Source organism: Thalassophryne amazonica, chromosome 21, assembly GCF_902500255.1.
Source record: "Thalassophryne amazonica chromosome 21, fThaAma1.1, whole genome shotgun sequence".
Taxonomy (NCBI): Eukaryota; Metazoa; Chordata; class Actinopteri; order Batrachoidiformes; family Batrachoididae; genus Thalassophryne; species Thalassophryne amazonica.
This window is the reverse complement of record NC_047123.1, coordinates 34850768-34873962: the sequence shown is the minus strand read 5'-3', so window position 1 is coordinate 34873962 and position 23195 is coordinate 34850768. Positions and strand designations below refer to the sequence as shown.

Below are 23195 nucleotides of genomic sequence, written 5' to 3'. Positions count from 1 at the left end.
CAGAGGGTCTCTGTTTTCAAAAGTTGTCACAATCTAATACACTGTCACTGCCACATAGTTCTTTGTCCAATGTGTAGTCATGACAATCAAATCAAATCAATTTTATTTATACAGCGCCAAATCACAACAACAGTTGCCGCAAGGCACTTAATGCCACGACACCATAGCTACACCGCCACAACCTCAGCAAGACTTGACAAAACATCAGCCAGGAACACCACAAACTGTGTTGACATCAATACCTAAGACTGTGGTTCCTATTACGACATGCCACAACGTTTAAAGATGTCGTGGACGCGGCTTGTGTCTTGGGAGAAAGCATGCACAAATGTGCTCTAAATATGGGGACCATTACATATTTTTTGTCTTGATGAAATATAGATAGAGATTGTGCACAATAAACTCTGATACAGCTGAAGAAGATGAACATCCACTGTTTCGTAATGTTAACCATGTCCTGGCAGTTTGTGAGCAGTTTCTGATGAGCTTCACATTACCTTTGTGACATGACTGTATCTTGCCATTTTGTGGCCATTTATTGTAGCAGATAAGTGTAAGAATCATTCAGTTGTTGATACAAAAGCACCAAATTTGGTATAAATACGTCCGAGAAGTCCGTTTCTTCAAAAAACCCATCAGCCACATGGAATTTTAATTTGTAATTGTTGAGGGGTATAATGTTGAAGGCATTGTTTCATCTGTTCAACAGTCCCTTCTGGAAGTGTCCAGTCTTCATGCACTGATACGGAGCAAAGCAAACTCCAACACAGAGAATCTCTCTGTGTTCTACCCTTACCGAGTTTAGCCTCCAAGCCAACGTGGTTTATTGGGGTATGGCCTTTTGCCATACACAAGCAACTACTTGGACCCATATATAAACAGTGAGGATTAGTGACCATCCAAAAGACACGGCTGACTTTAAAACCAAAAATATTACCTCTACTGCTAAACCCTGACGCCCCAAACACTGTCACACATTCTGTAACATAGTCTTTCTACAGGATGCATGTACACTTGTTGAAAACATATGCAATCTGTCTAAAAGCATGAAAATATTGCCTAAAGTTGATTTCAAATACCCCAATGTCTACACTACAATATTTAACAAGTAAATTATTGAAATAAACTAAGATTCTGCAAATATATGTGCTTATTTCTGGGTGCCATCTTGAAAAAAAAATGGCTGCTATCTTGCAAATTGAAGTGGCTAATGACTTTTTTTGCAAAAACTTGACCAAGAACTGCCATTGTGCCAAATATGGCATTGGTATTACAATAAAAAAAGACTCTTACGATGTATGCATTTATCTGCTGCACTATTACTCTTTTTCTGAGAATACTCATGACTGAGCAAGATACTGTCACAAAACTGCCAGAATGGCAACACGACACCAATAAATCATCACAACATGACATGAAAAATCAGTTTTTGAACATGACAAAAAAAAAAATGTCACGGCGAGCCGTGGAGCCTCCCAGGGACAATATACTGCAAACTGATGCCCGATATCAACAACATATCAGCAGAAATCGCCAAGTATTCAATCAGCCTATAGTTCGGTATGTGACATATTAAAACATTCTGAAACATTATTTCACTTTTCTTGACCTGGACAAATTGTTTTTTTTTTATATAGCACAAGTTAAGATAAAAGCTTTAATCTCTGTGAAATGTAAATCTGATCAAAGACATGAACCAGTGATCTATCTAAGATTTGGCATAAAGCAGGCTGTGTCCCATCATGCACTGAGGTTGTTCAGTCATTGGACACGGTTTTTCCTCTTGTGAGGTTATTGGTCACACCACAGTGAGCTGAGTCTGTCAGAGGAAGCGGGACAGAAATCTAAGCAGCGCGCACGATGCACTAATCGCAGCACATGGGTGGCTTGACTCAAACAAGTACATCATGAATCATTGAGTTTAAAGCCTCTGCTCACACCAACAGAGACACATTATTGTGTGCATACTGTACACAAATGTGTGCACAAAGGGAGAACATGTGGAAATGCGTGCACAGTGCTGATACACATGATGCATTATGCAGTAAATGCACTTTCAGATGCAATCTTGCTCTGTTCTCCAAATGTCTTCTTTTCACTTTGTCTTGCACAAGACAACTGCTGTTAAACGCAGTTTACTTGCATTTGTCTGCCATTTATTTGGACTGTTTTTTTCTTTATTTTGGTGTATTTAGTTCTCAGGAGAGTCTTGTCAAGGTTTTCCCCGGTGTCTCGCCACACTCCAGTGGGGATCGTCTATCTCGTTATCTATGCTGTGCACTTGTGCTGATCTGCATTCCCTCTCAGTAAAAGTATTCAAAAGTGAGCGCCATGTGTGGTGTAGAGGAACGGCAAACACACATCCAGTTTGACTTTGAATACCGTCCTCACCTCCGTCTCTGACTCAAGTGCAAACATGACGATCTGCATGTGTTCTAAAGACTCTTTGTCTCTTTTTCCTCCTCTTTTCTTCATAAATTCTGTCTGTCTAGTCGTGTGTCTCGTGTTTACCATGTATTCTGACACTGGAAAGGATCTTCAGAAAGAAAACTGTCATGGTTACCGCAGTTGAGTCTATAAATGTTTGGATATTGGAAAAAAAAAATGTTTTAGGAGTACATTGCAGCATGTTGAAGTTGAAAGCAAACCATGATAAAGAGCTCAAAGTGCAGACTTTGATCTTTAATTTGGGGGTATTTTTATTTAAATGGGGTGATTGGTGGATCCTCTTTTTAAGGTGGTAAAAGTAACATCAGCCATGATCATAACTGTCAACTGTTGCTGCTGTCAGACTGCAGCAGAAGTCTGAAACACATCACCGGATGCTGGTTGTCTCTCCTGGTGATGGTCAGCCAGGATTCCACAGCAGTTGTTTTCAGTCCATCTTTGTTCTTGGATCATTTTGCCTTCAGCAATCAGAACACACGGTGAGTTGGAGTCAGGTCCCATGATCAACTTGACAGTTGCTCAACACTCTGCTTCTCTACCTTAAGGTTGCTTTCACACATCTTTGTTTGCTCTGGGTCTTTGGAATTTTCAGTTGGTGCGAACCATATTATCAGGTGTGAAAACTGCCTTGTACCATGGATCCTGGACCAATGAAGGTGGTCTCGTTCCATATCAAACTGAACCACGGTCTGGTGTGTTTGCAGTGTGAAAACACTTGGGATAGTTTGGACTTTTAGACAAATTTCAGGAAGTTGATCCAGGTTCTCATCACCTGTTACGCAGCAGAAGAAGAAAAAAGCAGACAATACATTAATTAGTTTACCGACAAATCCACCTTGAATCTGTTGTGTTGACCCCCAGTGAAACAAGGGAGAAGCTGAAGGGACTTACTTATCTATATATCATTTTGCTTATGCAGACAGAAGGCTACTTTCAGGAGGATGGACCAGAGAGCTGTCTCTGTGGTTGCCAATGAGGACCTAAGGCAGTTCCATAGTGTGGTGGATGCAGTGATGCACAGTACCAGCACATACTTTTAGACCTGAACAAAGACCCAACCAATCCAATGGCTGTTGTTCTGGAATCTTTTAAAATTTTTAGCAAATTCTAATGTGGCTTTCTTGTTTGCAAGGGTGTTCTTGATCTGGCAGATTCAGCTTATTTAGTTATATAGCAACAAATCTCAACAAAGTTGCCCAAAGGCACATCAGATGGGTAACGTCTAACCTTACCAACCCATGCAAACTGCTGGAAAGTAATTTTTGTTGTTGTTTGTTTGTTTTTTGTTGTTTTGTTTTTGCAAGGACAGTTTTTGCAGTCCCTGATATTTGTTTATTTCGTCACAGTATTGACTTGCTTCACTGGCAGTGGTCATGTTCCGACTTGAAATTGACCAAAGATTCCAAATGCAACACTTTTAATCAGCCCTCACTGAGTTATCTAGTGACTTGTCAACCAACCCCTTGCCATGAAACAGCTAAGCAGCCATTTGTCCAGTTACTTGTCTTAAACCAAGTATTGTAAATGTTGCATAGCTCAACCAGTTTGGATGTGAATATCATCATATAAAGACTGAAAATTCGCACTTTGTTCTAATTTTCTTTCCTTGGTTTCAACTCCAACATGCTGTAGTTGACGGTTAAGTTTACAAAGACTCGTGAATAAGTTATCTGAATCTGTCCATCTATGCCTTGCTAATAAGTGTTAGTTACCAGTCCCGAGTCATGAGTCATTTGTCAGTTATTTCTTCTGTCTTGTCTTGCTTGTCAACAGAGGGAATGCAGCATTTCTACGTATAATGTGGATAAACGTTTTTAATAAATCTGTTGGAATGATCTAAATTGCATGCGTCCACCTGCACACAGTTAGGAAGAAGGCAATGAAGGCATGCTGACAGTGTCATCACAAGGTGTCTGATTACTAAACTGGCTCATGGTCATTTTGGAGACCTAGCAAGGAACATGTACCCCTGTTTTTTTTTTAATAGTTCCTGTATAGCTATTGGCGTCAATGGCCTATTGAAGTTGAAGGAGGCCAAGCCTCAAATGTCTTGCTGTAAGAGACGCGTGTTGTTGATCCGGAGAAAGCCTGGAGCCTCTGCTTCATATTACTAGGGTGATCAATGTGCCCAGCATGAAAGATGATTCCCCACAAACTATTTTAAGTGTCGGGCTTCCTGTGGTGGCACTGTTTGCTCCTTCTTCTTCCTGCCAGGTGTACATTCTCTTTATCTTTCGAGTGCATTTCTTCTGCATGGGTCCTGCACCATTAAAGCAATGACGCCTTAAACGTGCCGTTGTGATATCTGCATCCGTCTGTCCGTTTCTCTCCTCCTCACATGCACAGGTCCAAGTACCACCTGCCAGGAGGACTCGTGCACCAACATGGGTGTATGTATCCAGCAGTGGGAGAACTTCACCTGTGACTGCACCATGACCTCTTACACAGGGACTCACTGCAACGACCGTGAGTACTCCGGAGTTAAACATTTAGATGTCACCACCAGGCGCATGCAGTGGTTTAAAGATGGATGCCATTTCATGTGACTTACTGTGTGTTTGTGGTGCCTGATCTCTCCAGATTCTGGTCTGGATGCTGCCACACCAGACTTTGGTTACAGTGAAATCTAGTCTTGCTTGGGAGGGGAAAGCTAACACCACACTTATATCATGTTTGTGCTACCATCACATACTGTACTCCAGTCAACATAACAGACATCAGACACACCTTGTCATGTGTATTATAAGTTGATAAATGCAGGAGATCCAGGAAGGACATTTCCTCTGAACCTTAATTGGCTGGTGAAGATAACAGAAACTTCCTTGGAAATTAACATCCTTGATGGAAGGTACTGAGAGTCGTCACTGGCAATAGAATGATGGTGAAAGAGTTTTGAGAGTTTCTGCACGATTTCAGTAGGTACTGTTTTGTTTTGATACAGCTGGTTGACTTTGTGTCAGACAAATGGGTGCTTCAAGAGTCTAAGATGAGGAGTATCATTAGCATTGTGAGGGAACATCAGCTACGACATGTGGTGTGTTTCACTCAGTGTGGTCCTCACTGGTGAGGAGCTCTGTGGCTGGAGAAGGCCAAGAGGATGCCCACGTTTCACCTGGCTGCATCAGCTTTAAGGTTACATTTGAGATGTTGGGATGGACCAGTTTTCTGCTGGGGTGATTTCCATCCACGGCAGAGGATGTTTCCGTGGTGGGGTAGATGCAGCAGTGTGTGGCACCAGTACATGCTCCCAGAAGTATTCTGCAACATTTTCCAGTCTGTGGAAATGTCCTTTGTATGTCTCCCCAATCTGGCACTAGACCTTCCACTGGACTCGTAGCTAATTTGGATTCCAATATGTCCCACCTTCATCTGAGCATCCCCCTTCAGGTTTTGACTGTATTCTTCAACAGAAAGCATTCTGTCATCACTCCCCAATCTCCACACCTTGTGTTTGTGTGTGCGTTTGTGATCAAAGTGGATGCACCTATGGAGCCATGACATTCTCACAGCACCAATATCCTCAACTCAAGATCCTGAAGCTGTTTGACTCATGTGCTTATTAATCCATGTTGTGCTGAAAGCATCGTGTGATCTTTTCACAAAGCAAATGGGATGCATGGTAACTGTTAAAGTGGAAGGCTTTTGCAGGCAATTCGTCAACACAGGTTAGTTTGATGCCCTGAACGCTTTGGCTTTGGAGACAAATGATTGGCTGTTGATGTGTAAAATATCCACTTCTGCCTCCATCGCCGTATCATAAACACCACCGGAGTAGCTATCGTGCAAATTGAAATGTGCGTGTGTGCGCAATATGTGTGTGTGTGCAGCATTCTCTTATCCCCATGACGACAGGGGACTTCCCTTCAGTAATCACGGTTGGCGGTCTTTCATTTAGCGGCTAATAGTGAGGGCATACTGCTGCTGGGCCAGACTAATGAGGTGGTGGAGGCTGTTAGCAGATCTGCTCTCTGTGAACGCTGGCATCCCCTAATCATCCAGACCTTTCTCATGTTCCACCCTGCTGCTGGGTTCAGGTTTGTGTCGCTCATATCTGAAATTTCTTTGTTTTCTTGCTTCCTTGTTCTTCCAATCAACCTCATCGGAGGCAATACTTTCCACTCGGGGTGAGCAATCCACTCCCGCTCTGACTTCATGATGGGTCATCGGGTTTCTGCATTAATTATTAATGACAAACCTTCATTAATTCACCTTGCAGCGCCTCCTTGGATGACGTACAGGCAGGTTTCATTGATTTCATATTGATGCAGATGTATTTTATGTGGAAACTCTGGGTTTGGATCATAAATTATTTCACATGTTCAACACATCGCAGGTTTATAACTTAAGTTTGGTACATCCACCAACGTGATTAGAGGAAGAAACACAGAAACCAAAAACATGGAGTGACTTTAGAGTCTGGCGCAGAAATATGTATGTTTTTTATGGGGGGGGGGGGGGGGGGTCTTAATTGAGCTACATTATGTCCACAGTGGAAACACCCAGCAGTATCAAACAGTACCTGTGTTAAAGCAATTGTTTCTGTTTCATCTCAGTATAGTTACTTAAAAATAACAGAAGATCAGTTTCTTTTGGTTTTTCTTCACTATTCCAGATTTTCAGTGAGTCAGAGGTTTACATACACCAACACCATGATAGATATAAGATTCCATAAATTGATGGAATTCCTTGTAAAAGCTTCTTATACTTTGTAGAATTCAAGGATAATTTGGGAATATTTGGTTGTATTTAAAGGTGAAACTGAAAATCCTGTGGATTCTTGCTATTAAGATCAGGAAAAAGCTTCCAATCCACAATTTTGCTGTAATCGGTGTCCAAGGTATTGAGGAGCAGATTTGTCTCCTTTCTGTTTTGCTGTAACTGCCTGTCTTCAGGTTGTTCTGGCTCCCTCTGGAGGGGGTTCTTTGTCTCTGCCTCCCTCTGATGATGATGATGATGGTAATTTAGCCTCCAGAAAGCATGGCTTCCACAAGGGTTGTCACTCTTCTGCCCTTTAACCCTTGCACAAAATCCTCCTTTTACCTGGAGGTAGGTTCTCTGGACATGTGGCTGGTGGGTACCATGTCCATCTCTTTCCACAGCCTGGAAGTTATTCTGAAACAGTTTCCTTGCACCATGACTTTGGTTCTTTCTAGGCATGGAGTTTCCTCACTTGAACCTCAACTGCCCTTTTCTGGCCATACAACTTGAGACTAACAGCTAAATATCTGATAATTGGCATCAGATAGCAATGTGACATTGTACACATTTAAGAGAGTGCTCCTTCACCATGACCCGAAAGATGACAACTCAAAGGAAGCCACAAATCCAAAACTGACATTAAAAGGAACAAGGCCATCAGCAACTTGTCTCACTTTATATGTGACTTACAGTAGTGGCTTAATTGGGGATCAACAGCCTTTCTCTGTGGGTTAATGTCCATATCAGACCAGTCACACCTCAGAGACATGCATCCAACCACCAGCCCTGTGATATGAAACAGGCAAGGTCAAGTTTGAGGAAAATGTCCATCTACAGGTTTGGAAGCACGTACTGCGGGTACGCTTTGCTGCATCCACCTCTTGAATGAACTGCTCCAAGTCCACAGTGGGAGCAGACAAGGCGTAGCTGCGGTCCATCCAGTGGGTGTCCACTGGTCCATTTGCTGGGGTCGTCCACAACAAGGCGCATGTGTTTGGTTAAACAGGCCACATGACCTCATACGTCTCTCCATATAATCACTCATGTAGCACAATGTAGTTGTAGTGCTTCAGAAGGATTCTCCACTTGTCATCTCAGTCCAGCCTTACTACAACAGCTATGTGATGGTGACCTACTTTCCTGGAAGTCGCTCAAAGCAAATGACATTTCGAGAGCAATTTCTTAGTCATTACTCCACTCGTAATTGGGCTTTATTTTACAAAAAAAAAAAACATTTAGACCCTTTTTGACACTGGTTCACATCTGGGTTTTGTTTTTTGATGTTTCCACACAGCTGTCTAGCAAACAACAAAGGAGACTTACAAACACAGGCAGTGCAGTTTGGCAAATACTTCACCAGAATACATTTTGAATAGAAGCAACATCTGGACATTTTGAAGCCATCTGCATAAAATAAGACGTGTACATTCATGTTCTTGGAACATTTGGGCCTCCTAGCACCCTCAGCTATGAATATGAAGATCACAGTTTTCAACTCACTTCCGAGTCCAAGCTGTCACCACCAGGTGGCAGTAAATCTATAAGCAGGATTGGAGGCTGCTCCTCCATGCTGTGAGAAAATGAGATGCAGTCTCCCAAGCATGAAATCAGCTTTCCTCTTATTTTCCTCTACCGCTTTGCCTCTTATACGTCTCTTTCTCTCCCTCTCTCTCTCTTTAAATCCTGTACAAACACGCTGTATATCCAATTTCTATAGCTGTGGATCATAGAAAGAATATTGTGCAATCATCTAAACAATGCAAAATCCATTGTAGTACAATTCAGCGGTATCACCAACAGTATGATTGTTCCATTGAAATGGCGTGATAAAATGAAACGCGTGTGCAGTGCTTCTGCGCCTTCGTGCGTATATGTGACTGTCTTTTATTCAGCGATTGCAGCGCTGTGAGAGAGCGAGCTTCTAATTAACAATGTGGGAGTGGAGCTTCTCCCTGTGCATCTTGCGCTCTGCCTCTCTGATAGCTTGCAGCAAATATCAGTAATTGTCTGCTTCTGTCTCTATCCATTGTCCAAATGAAGAAACTTGAGCAAAATAAAGGGGATGTTTCTGCCAGTAAAGCCTTTCTCGGCGTCATCTGAGCAGATTGTTAGCGTAAAGCCCTTTCACCCTTTCTGCTCTCATCCACGGTTGCCAACATGGCTCCCGGTGTTGAGGAAGAAATTTAGCAGGCAAGAACTGTGTTTGCAGCTGCACTTTGTGTGTATGGAAGAAGTACATGAAGACTCTTTGCAGATTTTGCACCATGTCGGCTGGAGCCACCTTGACAGTCCTCATATATATGTTGTGCCCCAAATTGCTTACTGTCACATACTGGAGGAAGACCACGACCATAAGAATGACAATTTGTTGCTACTGCATTTCATGCAGCTATTGATAATGTTCTAACACCTGGGATGGCCATGAGAGAAGCTGTGAAGAAGGTTCAAATGTGAGTTGCATCACAGTTGCATCGGTTTTCTGCACTTTCAGACACACATTCATGTTGTAGTGCATGTATAGACTGTAAGTACACCTGGAGCTTGTGGTCTTGTTGTAGCTTTTATTGTTCTACAGCAATGGATGACCATCCGCTGTCAATAGGCCTTTTTGTTTTTGCACAACTAAAAGTCGTACATCTGATGGTGTAGGTGGCACCTATTGAGAGATGTGCAAGAAACCGCAGTTGTTGCAGTTGTCATTGCTAATTACAGCAAAAGTTTGGAAATGGGGCCCATAGTGTCTGCTTGCACTGTGTAGGAGATGGTGCACCTCATGCCTGCTTGAACTGGGTAGGAGATGGTCCCCCTCATGTCTGCTTGTGCCAGGTAGTCGATGGTGCTGCTAGTGTCTGCTTGCCCTGGGTAGGAGATGGTCCCCCTCATATCCGTTTGTACCAGGTAGGAGATGTGCCCCTTGTGTCTGAGAGAGGCAGTCTTGTTGAATGGGCGTTTTATTGCTTGTGTGTTATTTGAGAGCAAAGTTCTGTTTTGACTAGAAAGTTCAGTGTTTTTACTGATGAAAATGGCATTTTGAAAATGTGTGTGTGGAATTGAAAAGATGGTGAATGGGTTCAGAAAATGTCATAGCAATTGGGGGAAACAATAGCAAAAAAGTGGGGAGCTGGCTCTTTCTTTTTTAATATTTCTTTCGTGTTTTCTTCTGACTCACTGCTGTTGTCGTGCTCATCTTCCTCTCTCTGTCATCTCACATCCGTCTTCCTCTTCATCACATTATCCCCCTTCTTTCAGTTTTTTTCTCTACAAACTCTCTCTTTCAACTTCTATAAATACTGCAGACTTTATTTAAAACCAAGGGCACGGGAACTGTGGGCCAAGCAAGAAGAACAGCGGACGCTTCTCTTCCAGATCCAGAGCAATTACTCAGCTTACGTAATAGAATTATCTCTGCAAAGGTCGCCGCATTGTTCTACTGTCAGGAACACGGTAAACAAATACAAAGAAGCAGCAGAAGGTTGAGTGAGGAAGGTTGAAAACAGCCAACAGGTTACTATTCCTCAACCCGATACTGGTGTCAGCGTTTGGTTAGATGGATTTAATGGTTAATTCCTCATTGAGCCCTTGTCAGCTCATTTTAATTAATTAATTTTTTCTAAGTGTCCGGATGACTATAAGTCCTGCTTTAAGGACCCTGTTTCAGCCTGATTATTCAGCCCCGTCTGAAGGTTCTGGAATGATCTGGCAGGTTTGTTTTTGCTGTTCGCTCAAGAAATTTGGGTTTGAGATCACATGTCAGAACTTGCATACATCACTAGCAAACAATTCCATACCCTTTGTTTGTAAATGTCTGGTTTCACAATACGATGCACCACTGATAGGTTGGCTGAGATGTAGATGATCCACCGCATTACTTTTTGTTTATCGTGTCCAGCAAATATAAACAGCTCACAGCTGCAGTCCCACCAACCCCATGTGTCTTCACACTTCACTTTTCCCGTCGGAAGAAAAGTTGGGTTTTGTAGTCAACGGCATTCTGACTGTGCCGAGAATCAGAGATAATAATGACAGATCGACTGGTGTGTCTGCCCGACAGTAGTCAATAGGAAAAGCCACACAATGGTGCTATTCAGTGTGAATATGATGTGTGCAATAGATAACGGCTTTGCAATAAACAAGCTAATGAGAAAATATGCACGTGGCGCTGGCTGATATACAGTAAGTGGGATCCACTGAATGCCTTCCTGCAGACTGGAAGAGTTTTCATTGGTGTGTTGAATAATTTAAGAGTCTGTCTCTGTAAATGGGATTAAGTAGCTCTCCTGGTTTGGTCTGACAAACAGGTGTTGAGTTCAGGTTAGTGGGTTGTAACGTTCGCCAGGGGAACCATAGATTCAGCTGGGCACAGGTGTGTCGGTGGTGACATTGCATCATAATACATGGACACATTTTCAAGTCCGTGTCGGCAGTCATCATTACTATCAGCGGGGAAAGGTGGCAATAAAACCAAATGGACCACCGTAGCACATTGAAGGGGGAGACAAAGGGAGCTGAGGTCAGCTTGAAATCAAGTACAAATTTAGCTTTTTTTTCGCAGCACCACTAAATTATGCAACGAAACATCTGAGAGCAAAGCTGCAGCAGAATCCACATCTCCATACTCCACTTTAAAGTCCAGTTTGTTCCAAATATGACTGTGCATGCTAAATATGAGCAATATCCCCGTTTTCCAGTCAGCTGTGATTGAAGGAGTGGCCCTGTGAATCTTACCTGTGTGGGTTATGTTATAGTGTCTGATTGTGGGATGTGGCTTTACAAATGCAGCATTTGATTAAAATCAGCGTGGAATGTGAGCGGGATGTAGTTTGGTGTTTTCAGACGTGATCACTTGATTATAGGCTCTCTGATTGGTGCTGTCGCAACTGTCCCTGATGCCTCCACAGAGTAAAATCCAGAACGAGCAGTTCTGCCATTATCATATTTTTTTATTTTATTTTCTATTGTCTTGGTAAAATAAAATAATAAACATGGTTTTATTATGTTTGTGAGACTTGGACACTAACCAGTCTATCTGGATGTCTTTGGAGGATCCTTGAGCACCACTGGAATGACTTCGTATCAAGCGAGCAGTTTGACAATGTGGCTACGTGATCCGTTTCTCTATGTATGAGTCAGCATGCTGGTGCCTTAGTGTTGAGGACCCCGGTAGCTGGAGACGTCCAAGTGGATGCCCACGTTTCATCTGGCTGCAGCAAATAAGTGGCTATTTTAGAAATGTTGGAATGGACCAGATGTCTGCCTGGGTGGTTGCCATATAAGACCCATTGGTTGTTCCCTGGTATCGTGGATGCAGCGAAATGCAACACCAGCGAATGCTCCCAGACTTGACTTGACTTTGGGAAAACCTTGTAAATATGCTGTGGAGTAGGTAGTTTAGTGAAACAGCAGGTGGCCTACCAATATGTAGAGCAGGGTTCAATTTCTGGTCATGCTACCCTACTAGACTTCACCTGCATTGCCTCAGTCCACCAGCTATAAATGGGTACTGACCTTGGTTGTAAAAATAACCTGGGATGGACTCACATCCTGTCCGGGGGGAGTCGTAGTCTCTTATCCGGCCTATATAAGTAGGACTTACTTTTACTTCTCATAAATAGCCTTCTTCCAGTGTCTGAAAGCACATTATGGCTAAAATATCAGAATATTTGTCCATAACTGCTGCAGGTGGATCAGAAACCTCCCTAAAGGGGGTCACCCTGACAAGAGGAAGTTCTCAGGGTACAGTTTACTCCAAAGCACATTTTGGAATGATCACAGTCTTTGTTATGGGTGGTTTCGCTCAGAGGTCAACCTGACCAGTAAGTTTCCGTCACCAGTCTTTGGTATCACCACATTAGAATCTGCCATGAATGATGACGTTTCAGCTCGGTGCAGAACAACAAGAAGACAGAAATGATTTTATCACTCTCCTTTCCTGTTTGGTGATATCTGTATTAGAAGCAGAGCTGTGTGTCCGGACCTTTGGGGTTGAGCGGTGCTGCAATGCTATTGGCTGCTGAACAGGCTAATGATGCTTGGCCAGCACTGCATCATGTCACTGTGACAAGACTGGATGTCGCTTGTGTCAGTCGATGTGTCATCACCGCGCTCAGAGCCACAGTCTAATTGGATATATGGGGTGCTGTGGCGCCTAAATGCCGCAGGGCCGGAAGAAAGAGGATGTAGACAAGGAAATGTAGAACAGTGGTCTCTAACTCAAATTACCCAAGAGCCAGTGGCCAGAGTCTGTCCTCCAAGGGGAAGCCAGTTGAACATTTACCCACACACACAGACACACACACACACACACACACACACACACACACACACACACACACACACACACACACACACACACACACACACACACACACACACACACACACACACTTAACTACTCTACCGCTTGCATTTTTCTTAGATGTAAAGCAGAAACCCGGCGGTGCTGTGAGCTGCTCAGTCTAATACTCTGAATACATTTCCTCAGACTGAGATAAGACTTTAATTTTCCCGATAATGCATTAAAGAGCTGTGCAGGTGTGAACATTTTCTTTTCCCGCCTTCCTTTGAATAGAGCCCAAATTGTTTGTGGGGGACTGCTCCGTGTTGTGACACGATTGGTTTGGCTCATAGTGGCTTGTGATGGATTGAAACAATTGCTGCCGATTGCTTCAAGCTTTTGAAGGGAAATAATTAGATGGACCCCATTTAATAAAAAATGATAAAGCATGCTGGGAGCCATAATTGTCTTGCTCCTGCAAACAGTTCGAGACCTTTTGACTTAGAAAGATGAAGCCAGTGAGCAATTTCATACATGAATGTACAGTACGGACAGTTAGGTTCATATATATATTTAGCATTGACGAAGATCATTTATTACAGCGTGAAAGAGCTGAAACCAAACCATGAACATGAGTTCATTGATTCATTGTGGAGACGGACAGCTTTAAGAGACCCCAGTCAAATCAACCACATTGAAACTACTACACTTGTTGTATGGTCGGCCATTTTTAAAGGTCAGAATCAGGTCTTGGCATATGCATTGGTATTATGCATCGCTGCATACACCACACTGTGGAACCAACTTTGGTCCTGAACGGCACCCACTCAGAGACACAACCATTACATCCCCACTTCTCAAAAGCAATTGCAGACAGATGAAACATGGGTGTCCCCCGGCCTTTTCCCATTGCTGGGGTGCTGGATCATGCACAGGGAAACTCGCAATGTAGCCAAAATGTAGTTGTTGACGTTCCCTCACAATGCAAATGGTACTCATGATCTTAGTCTCCCACCCTAGCCATTAATTTGACCAAACGTCATTCCAGTGGTACTGTTGGGAAAGTGTCAGTACACGGACCCACAACAGGGGGCGCAAATGAACGGACAATGGAGAAAGTCAAATAACAAGGCTTTACTGTTGTGAACGTGCACAACGAATACAACCAATCACGAAATGGACAACAGTCAATTCACAAAAGTGTCGTGTGGGCAGGCTCGAAGATAGGAGACGCCTCTCCAAGGTAAGACCCGAACCACACGGCTTCCTCCGCCACAGGACCCCGGAAATACTGGAGCCGCCAAGTCCCGAACTCCCAGGTGGCCACTGCCTCCGCGTGTCGGACCTGGTACTGCTGGCGAGGAACAAAGAACAGTTAGATGGGGGCGCGTTTGCACCCAGGACTCCGAACAGCAGGGAAGTTACCTCCACCTCTCGTTGGAACAGTAATCCACAAGCTATACACTAATCCAAAAGGATACACTCCGTCAGCTTTGATACGTTACCTCGTAGGTAGAAACGATATCTCGGCAATGAGGTGGAGGTGCCGTCCTGCTGATATACCCCACAGATGATTGCCGTCAGCTGTCTCAGGTGATGGGTGACAGCTGTCACCGTAGCTGCTCACGTGAGGCGGCGGCGCCCTCTGGTGCCTGGAGCCCGCACTCCAGGCAGGGCGCCCTCTGGTGGTGGTGGGCCAGCAGTACCTCCTCTTCAGCGGCCCACACAACAGGTACCCAAGGATCCTCCAAAGAAACCAAGTGCCAGAGACATCCAGTTGTCACTTTAGGTCACTAGTTAGTGTCCAAGCCTCACAACCAGACAGGAAGACAGTAAGCATCAGGACCCTAAAGACTTCCTTCTTCTTCAAAGGTTATCGGCTTCACCAAACACCTTTGTGCAGTGACCCCATGAATCCAACAGCTCATCAGTTGGCATCTCTTGATCTCAAAGCCCAAGGAACTAGAGACACAACTGTCACTGTTGAGATATGTGAACGTCTTTGACCACATACAGGGACACCTCTAATGGCCAAATCCAGGAAGAGAAAAAAAACAACTGAACGATTGGCTGCTGGGATATTTCACTACATTTAAGGTTTTCTTTTTAACAATGGCTCTTGTATGCCACTCTTTTCTATACTCTGCCAAACTCTACATTTTCTAATGACACTTTTGACCAAACTGTCTTTTATTTGGCGAGTGATATGTAACACAATAAGTTCTTGACCTTTTATCTGCTGACTTGTCAGTGAACTCATGAGGACATCACACACCTGTAATTATATAGCATTATGTGATGTGGTTATTGTTCTTCAGGATTACTTTGTGGTTGATTTAACCTGGTTATAGAGAAGTGGTATAAAAGATAATCTTACAGTATGTCTGAGTTCTTGCACCTGCGATAAGATGTGAAAATTGTCAGGGTGTGAAACACAGCTCTTTTCTGACTTTTCAAACTGTTTTCACTAGATTAAAAAAGAGAGATTGTAAATGCAGCGTGAGAATGATTGAGCTGAGCAAATTACAGTTACGATGTGGGGCATCCATCTGTTTTTGGACAAGGCGCGTAACCTTGAGGCTGTCAGAGAGTTCTCAGCACCCACTCTGCCCCCACAGGCTGTATGCCCAACCACAGACACATCCATCAATGCATGTTCCGAGACACATTTCAGGAACACCGGCAACACATACAAATCACCCAATCAATACCCGGAACACCTCACCTGAACTTCAGCATTTTGAGCAGATCACAGTTTGAGCACATTTTCTTTCAAAGCCATAATATTATCAGATTTTTTTCTCCATCATGTTTGTCTTCAGGTGTTCCAGTCTTCTGCAGCTTTACAGCATGCCGTTTTTATCTGCCCCCCTCATACATTCAGGACTGCTGTTTTTTCCTGAGCTTACAAATTGGATATGGACCAATATCTTATTGTTTTTACAACAATGTCCTTGTCAAAGGACACACTGGGTTGTTTGTGTTGCGTTTGAGAAGGTGGGCGGGATGCACTCGGTTGTTTTTCTCGCGTTACACTCCGGTGGTAAATTTTTTATGCTGTGTTCGTGTAAACATTTGATGTTTGTTTGCTTACCTGGTCCAAACAATATGTGGAATCAATAGACAACTTCTCATCAGCTGCTCTCCTGGCAGCTCGGAATTGCTGCAGTGTGCCGGGCGGTTCTGAAAGGCCACGCAAATATAAGTAATTTGGCACTGGCAGCCAGCATTCCCACTTTGCACTCAATTGCACCAGCGAGTGCGTACAATCACCTCCTCCTTCCATTGCTCCACAACACCAATTTAGGTGTGCGTGGATCAAAAAGGAAGGTGAGCTAGCTCTTGTTCTTATTCTTTCAATCTATTGTTCTTGTTGCACTATTTTTTGTTTTTTTTTCTGTCTCGCTCCCTCTGCCTCTTGTTTGTGTCTGGCAACAGAGAGGTTGATGGGTAGTCATCGCGGGCAGGTATCTAAACCACTCAGAATCGACTGCAAACAGTAAAGACGTCCTCACTGCACGCTTGCAGGAGGGTGCTTCATCAGAAATAAGGAGCACGGGATTAACCAAACCCTGTTTGGGTTTGTCGCAAATCACGTCAGCATGCTGCAGTTCAGCAAGTGTCTGCAGGGATTGGATGGACATAAAGGAGCCTTCCATGTGTTGTCTTTTAACACACCTTTTAACACTCTTAACTTCCAAACATGGTCACTCTGCTCCTTTTCTAAAATTGGGTAATTGCTAGCATCCACTCATGCAATTAAGAGGGACAGCTTGGTAAGGACAAGTCTGTCTTTGCGTGGTGGTGGAATGAAGAAAAAAAACTGCACCGCTTGATAGCTTACGGCCATTCATTTTAACCATTAAGAGGCTCTTAGCAGAAATACCCCACGGTGCGCTTAGCGTCTGCCTGTACGTTCAGGATGTGCCGTTTACAGTCTACATACAGTTAAGCCATGGCTTTTTCATATGGTGAAAGAGTTTTAAAGACAATTACCTCTGACATTTTAGAGAACTAGCAGTCCGACTTCCCGCCATGTACAGAAACACACCTGACTTCATCTCAGGGGAAGCAATATACAAAGTCATACAAGGTTCTAACCACCTGCTTTCAGATATTAAAAGAGTTAAAAAGTGTTTAAAAATGGTGACTGCTGACTTTGACAGCAGAAGCCTCCATGTATTCTTATCAAAGATAGAAGTACTGTCTGTAGATAATCTGCCGCTCCCTAAAGCAGTAATCTTCTGTATCGCTGATAAATCTATTGTGTTATTCTGGATCGTGACATTCATGCTTCTTGACTGAGTAAGAAATAACAAATGCAGTAGGCAGACAAACTCCAGATATAAAGTTTTTTTTTTCTGACAGTTGTTATCGCATGTTTGTCTTGATGCTGTATTCACTGACTACATTTGTAATAATATTCCCTGAAAAGAGGTAAAGCCAAAGGCAGGCATCTTCTCATTTAAAAAAAAAAAAAAAAAAAAAAAAAATATATATATATATATATATATATATATATATATATATATATATATATATATATATGCCTTCAGAGAAGTAGAAAGGTTGCCTGTTTGTGTGGCTGTCATGTTGTTATGCAAAATGTTGGCATCATATATTTAATATATATATAAAATTTGAGGTCCTTGAATTATGTTGCATGACCTTTGAAAATGTTTATGCTTTAATGTCATCCAAATGAAGACTTTAGGTTAGAATGTCTTCACATATCTATTTGGTGATATTAAACAGTATTATATGGAAAACAAATGTCAATGAAGTTTCACATTTTAAAAAGAAGCCTTTTTTTAGGGTCAGGATCCTTTTCCTTAAAGGGTAAACAACCGCTACTAAAGTACAAAACACATTTGGAACCCCACTGTGAAAATGTGCTGAAAACTGAGATGATCATTAAAACGATATTAGAGAGTTTTTAAGAAAAAGGTGTCAGACTGAGGCTGACAAACAATGTAAAGAAGTGTTTGCTTGTTTGGTTAATGATTTTCCATATCAGCACGAAAGTTTAGACTACTACTGTTTTGAAAAGAAAGGACGTCCCTTTAGTACGGCGGTCGGCGGAGGTGAACGTAGTAGTAATGGCGTACTAGTGGAGGTGACATAGTGGGAGAGAAGCTCAAATCTTACCAGCGTTTTAGTATGAATGTTGAAAATTTTTAAGCACGTTGAAAATTTTTCTTGCACTACACCGAACATCAGCGTTGCCTGACTAACAAAGTCGGCTCCTGCAAAGTCTGGTGGACTTTGGTGCTGGTCGGCTTTAATCACTCCCCATTCGCGATCAGAGTGTGAACGCACCAATAAAGATAAGCTGTAGAGATATGGGTTTTTCCATTTTACGGAGATTAAAATAATACTGTCCTTTTTTGTTATTGGGGAATGATATCAGTGATAATAATAATGGATAATTATCTAGTCATCACTTTACAAACGTCAAACACACAGACTGCTGCATGTTCAGCTGCTGACGTCTGTGCAGACACAGTATTAACGATGACTTAAGGCTAAGAAAGTCCATAACCCTTGAACACATTGCTTGCTAATTGCCTCGTAATTATCCTCTCAGTCAACATTTCTGCTTCTGTCTCGGTTTCTTTCTGCATCTCTGTCCATCATGTCTCCCCCACTTTGGTACACACTCCTTTTTTTAAACTCCTTTTTCTCAGTCTCATTACTGGATGCCTACAATTATTTTGTCAGCAGCTTCCTACTTCAGCACTTAGCCCCCCGCAGATGGTACTCACAGGCTTCACAGTAGCGTGTACTTGTTCTTTGAGCTTGCAGCCAGAACTATCCAATTCACCACCTACTTCCACAGGAACCATCAATGGGCCGAGTTAGTCAACCTGTTATTAATACCGTGAGCCATGAGAGGTACACGCCCATCACTTTTTCCATCAAGCTTAAGCTGTACTTAGTTTGGGTTTGTTTGTGGTCCATCTATGATTGGGTAATACATATTTTCTTCTCACAGTCTAGATGAAGGGGCAGGACTAGAAGCTTGATTATGTCAGCTGTTCCATGAACTTTTGTGTTGTAAGTGTGCCGAATAATCATTTATGAATATGCACTGCAAAAACAAATATGTTAAGGAACTGACCAATTGGGTACCAACCTAATGTTACCCAAAGAACAAGTATAGTCACGTTTATTACATTATTTTCTTGCAAATAAGACCCAGCTGCTAAACAGCACAACTTGGTGGTTTGGTGAGCCATTGTCAAATCTGACCAAGGCTAGCAAGTTTACCAACTTCAGTGCCACCCTGCTAATAGTTGCTTGTAATAATGTACTTGTACTGTTCAGACTAATGTTTCACTTGGCGCCAAACTGTATTTTTGGAATAGATTATGCATAGCATTCTTAGTAAAGTGTATTTTGTAACTCAGTTAGCTGATGTGATATGTCAGATGCTGCAAAATGTGATGTTAGTGAAGCCCCACTTGGCACAGCACCTGATGGTTTCCTTTATTTGCCAGAACACAGGGTTTGGAAATATTTCAAAATGTGTCATGTGTCATATGTGATTCGAGTTTGCCATCAATAATTTTCCGTACTAATGAGAAGTTTTGGAATCATCCCCAGCCACGTGTTCTATCCATTCATTCCTTATGGTTTTATTTGCTACCGATGAGCACACGATATGTTTAGTGTTCAACAGATGGTAAACAAGATAAATGTAACTACAGGAGCAGAGCGTCACGCAGCAGAGGTCCACTGTTTGGGATTTTCCACACTCTATCCAGCAGGTGGCAGACATGTCTATCCCATATTACATAAGGAAAACTAAATCACATTGTTGATTGATCTGATTCATCAAAGATAACCACAAACTAATCAGTTTATCCTCCATTATGTGCTGTTTTAATTTGGGGAGTTAGTATTTGTTGTTTTGCATTATTGCTTACCCAAACCAGTTGGGATGGAATACAGGGTTGCTGTCCAACCTCTGTTTTTTCCAGTGCAGGGAAGTTTTTAGTAACAATGTTTTCCATAACTGAATAAAATACTTACTCAGAATACTCAAGTGACTATTTCAAATCTTTGTACGAACATGTGGAATACTGCAAGTTGCATAGTAATGAATTAAATTTTCAAAAGGTAAAACATTACAGTGACTGGCAACAGTTCAATATTTTGATCATATAACCCTCAAACACTTCATTTGATGCTATTGACGCAATGTTTTAACATCATGCCGCGTGTTGTTATTGATGCCTTATTGGGTGTTTTTTTTTTTTTTTTTTAATATTGTCAATGTACTGCTGCAGCCTTTGTAGTAATTTCATCTTAGGTTCTTGAGCTTTTGACCTACTCTTAATTTTACTCTTTGCTGTGGTGGAAAGAGAATATTCTATTCTGTCCCTGAAGCTTTTACTATTATTTGAATGGAAACTGTGTTGAGTGAAAAGCAATAGTAGTAAGTGTTTCATATACTCATTGTATAATTTTTTTTAAGTGGCTGATCTGAAACCGACCAGGCGACATACAACAAGAGATAAAAACCAGCTCTCAAAAGGTCATCCATTCCTGTTTTTTTTTTTTTTACAAATGCCTGGATGAATATGCAGTTCGGATTTCCTCAAGGTTTGGAGAAAAATACATAACAGTGTGATGACATCACAAGTTCTTACTCTTTTTTATGCAGCGATGCAAGATTTCATAGAAAAATGGTCTAACTGTAAAACACAGTCTGATGGATTTGGTCTTGAAGGTACCGTTTTCTAGCGGGTGGTGTTTGACTGCAGGTTGTTTTTTATGCTAAATTAAACAATCCATTTGCATCATGGGGCACGGCTAGCTAATATGGTACCTGTCGCATTTAACACATCATTTTGTTTCATCATCTCAAACACTGGCAGGAGGCTGATGACTTCTGATTACTCGCCAACAGCCAACACTGTGGTTCTTAAAAGTTTGGCACCGGCAATTTGCGCAGATTAATCAATCAACTATATTGCCTCCTAGTGGAAATCAGGATGAATAACTTTGATATGTGAAGAAAAGGCGAGTGTCTCGCATCATAGCTTTATAGGCATTAGTTAAGGACGGGCTACAATGGCGTGTTTGATTAAATGGCACATCCTTGTCTTTCTGGGTGACTTCACACTATGGTTTTTATTTCAGTTGACCCAAGGATGCAAGTGCTGTTCGTTTGATGACTTGTTGTGAAAAAACATTACCATGAGAGCTGTTCTCAATGTAAAAAGTAAAATAGTAAATGGACTGCATTTATATAGCGCTTTTCCCTCTGCATCAGATGCTCAAAGCAAATCAAATCAAATCAAATCAATTTTATTTATATAGCGCCAAATCACAACAAACAGTTGCCCCAAGGCGCTTTATATTGTAAGGCAAAAGCCATACAATAATTACGGAAAAACCCCAACGGTCAAAACGACCCCCTGTGAGCAAGCACTTGGCGACAGTGGGAAGGAAAAACTCCCTTTTAACAGGAAGAAACCTCCAGCAGAACCAGGCTCAGGGAGGGGCAGTCTTCTGCTGGGACTGGTTGGGGCTGAGGGAGAGAACCAGGAAAAAGACATGCTGTAGAAGAGAGCAGAGATCAATCACTAATGATTAAATGCAGTGTGGTGCATACAGAGCAAAGGGAGAAAGAAACACTCAGTGCATCATGGGAACCCCCCAGCAGTCTAACACTATAGCAGCATAACTAAGGGATGGTTCAGGGTCACCTAATCCAGCCCTAACTATAAGCTTTAGCAAAAAGGAAAGTTTTAAGTCTAATCTTAAAAGTAGAGAGGGTGTCTGTCTCCCTGATCCGAATTGGGAGCTGGTTCCACAGGAGAGGAGCCTGAAAGCTGAAGGCTCTGCCTCCCATTCTACTCTTACAAACCCTAGGAACTACAAAGCACTTTACAATAATGCCTCACATTCACCCCGATGTCACGGTGCTGCCATGCAAGGTGCCCACTACACACCGGGAGCAACTAGGGGATTAATGACCTTGCCCAAGGGCCCTTAGAGATTTTCTGGTCAGGCTGGGATTTGAACCGAGGATGCTCTGGTCTCAAGTCCAACGCTTAACGACTAGACCATCACCTCTCCCCTGTCTAGAAATCTAATTGAACCACAATGTATGTTCGGTTGTCATAGTAACTGGTGGAGTGCCACTGATGATGAGCGGCCTGCACATAAGACACGAGCCGTCATCTTATGTTTTGAGGTTAACACTTTTTTGCTGTCCATAACACACACACACAGACACACAAAGTGAACAAAGTAGGACACTGATGCCATTTAGATTAGTATCCCATGTGACCAGTGCTGACATAAATTTACAGGGTGACAAGGGACCCAATTACAGCAGAGGGTTGATCGTCCGTGGACTCGCTGTGTGTCACCCAGCAGAGAGGGAAATGTGTAATCATGTGTGTGTGTGTGTGTGTGTGTGTGTGTGTGTGTGTGTGTGTGTGTGTGTGTGTGTGTGTGTGTGTGTGTGTGTGTGTGTGTGTGTGTGTGTCTCACGGTGAGTCTGGGCATTTGGCTGAAAGTGTCTCTTCACGTCTGTGATGGAGATGTCAGGATAAACACGGACCTCATACATCACTGGAACAATAAATGTAAAGGGACTGCTGTCACTTTTGAGATTTCTGATCGAAGACCCAAAGTGAAACACAAACGTGCTGAAGTTCACCTGCAGCTCGCAGGGTCTCTGTAATGTTTGGACACAGAGCACAGCGTGTCTAATTAATTCATTACATGCAGATACGGCCTTCATGTGCTGGCAGTT

General features: G+C 42.5%; 1 protein-coding gene across 1 annotated transcript in view; it reads left to right on the top strand.

The window, feature by feature from the left end:
• Positions 1 to 23195, top strand: part of LOC117502739 (neurexin-3b-like) — a 460000-nt gene that overhangs the window by 165165 nt on the left and 271640 nt on the right. Inside the window, 1 exon segment of the mRNA XM_034161843.1 lies at positions 4795 to 4914. Coding sequence (XP_034017734.1) covers positions 4795 to 4914 — 120 coding nt within the window.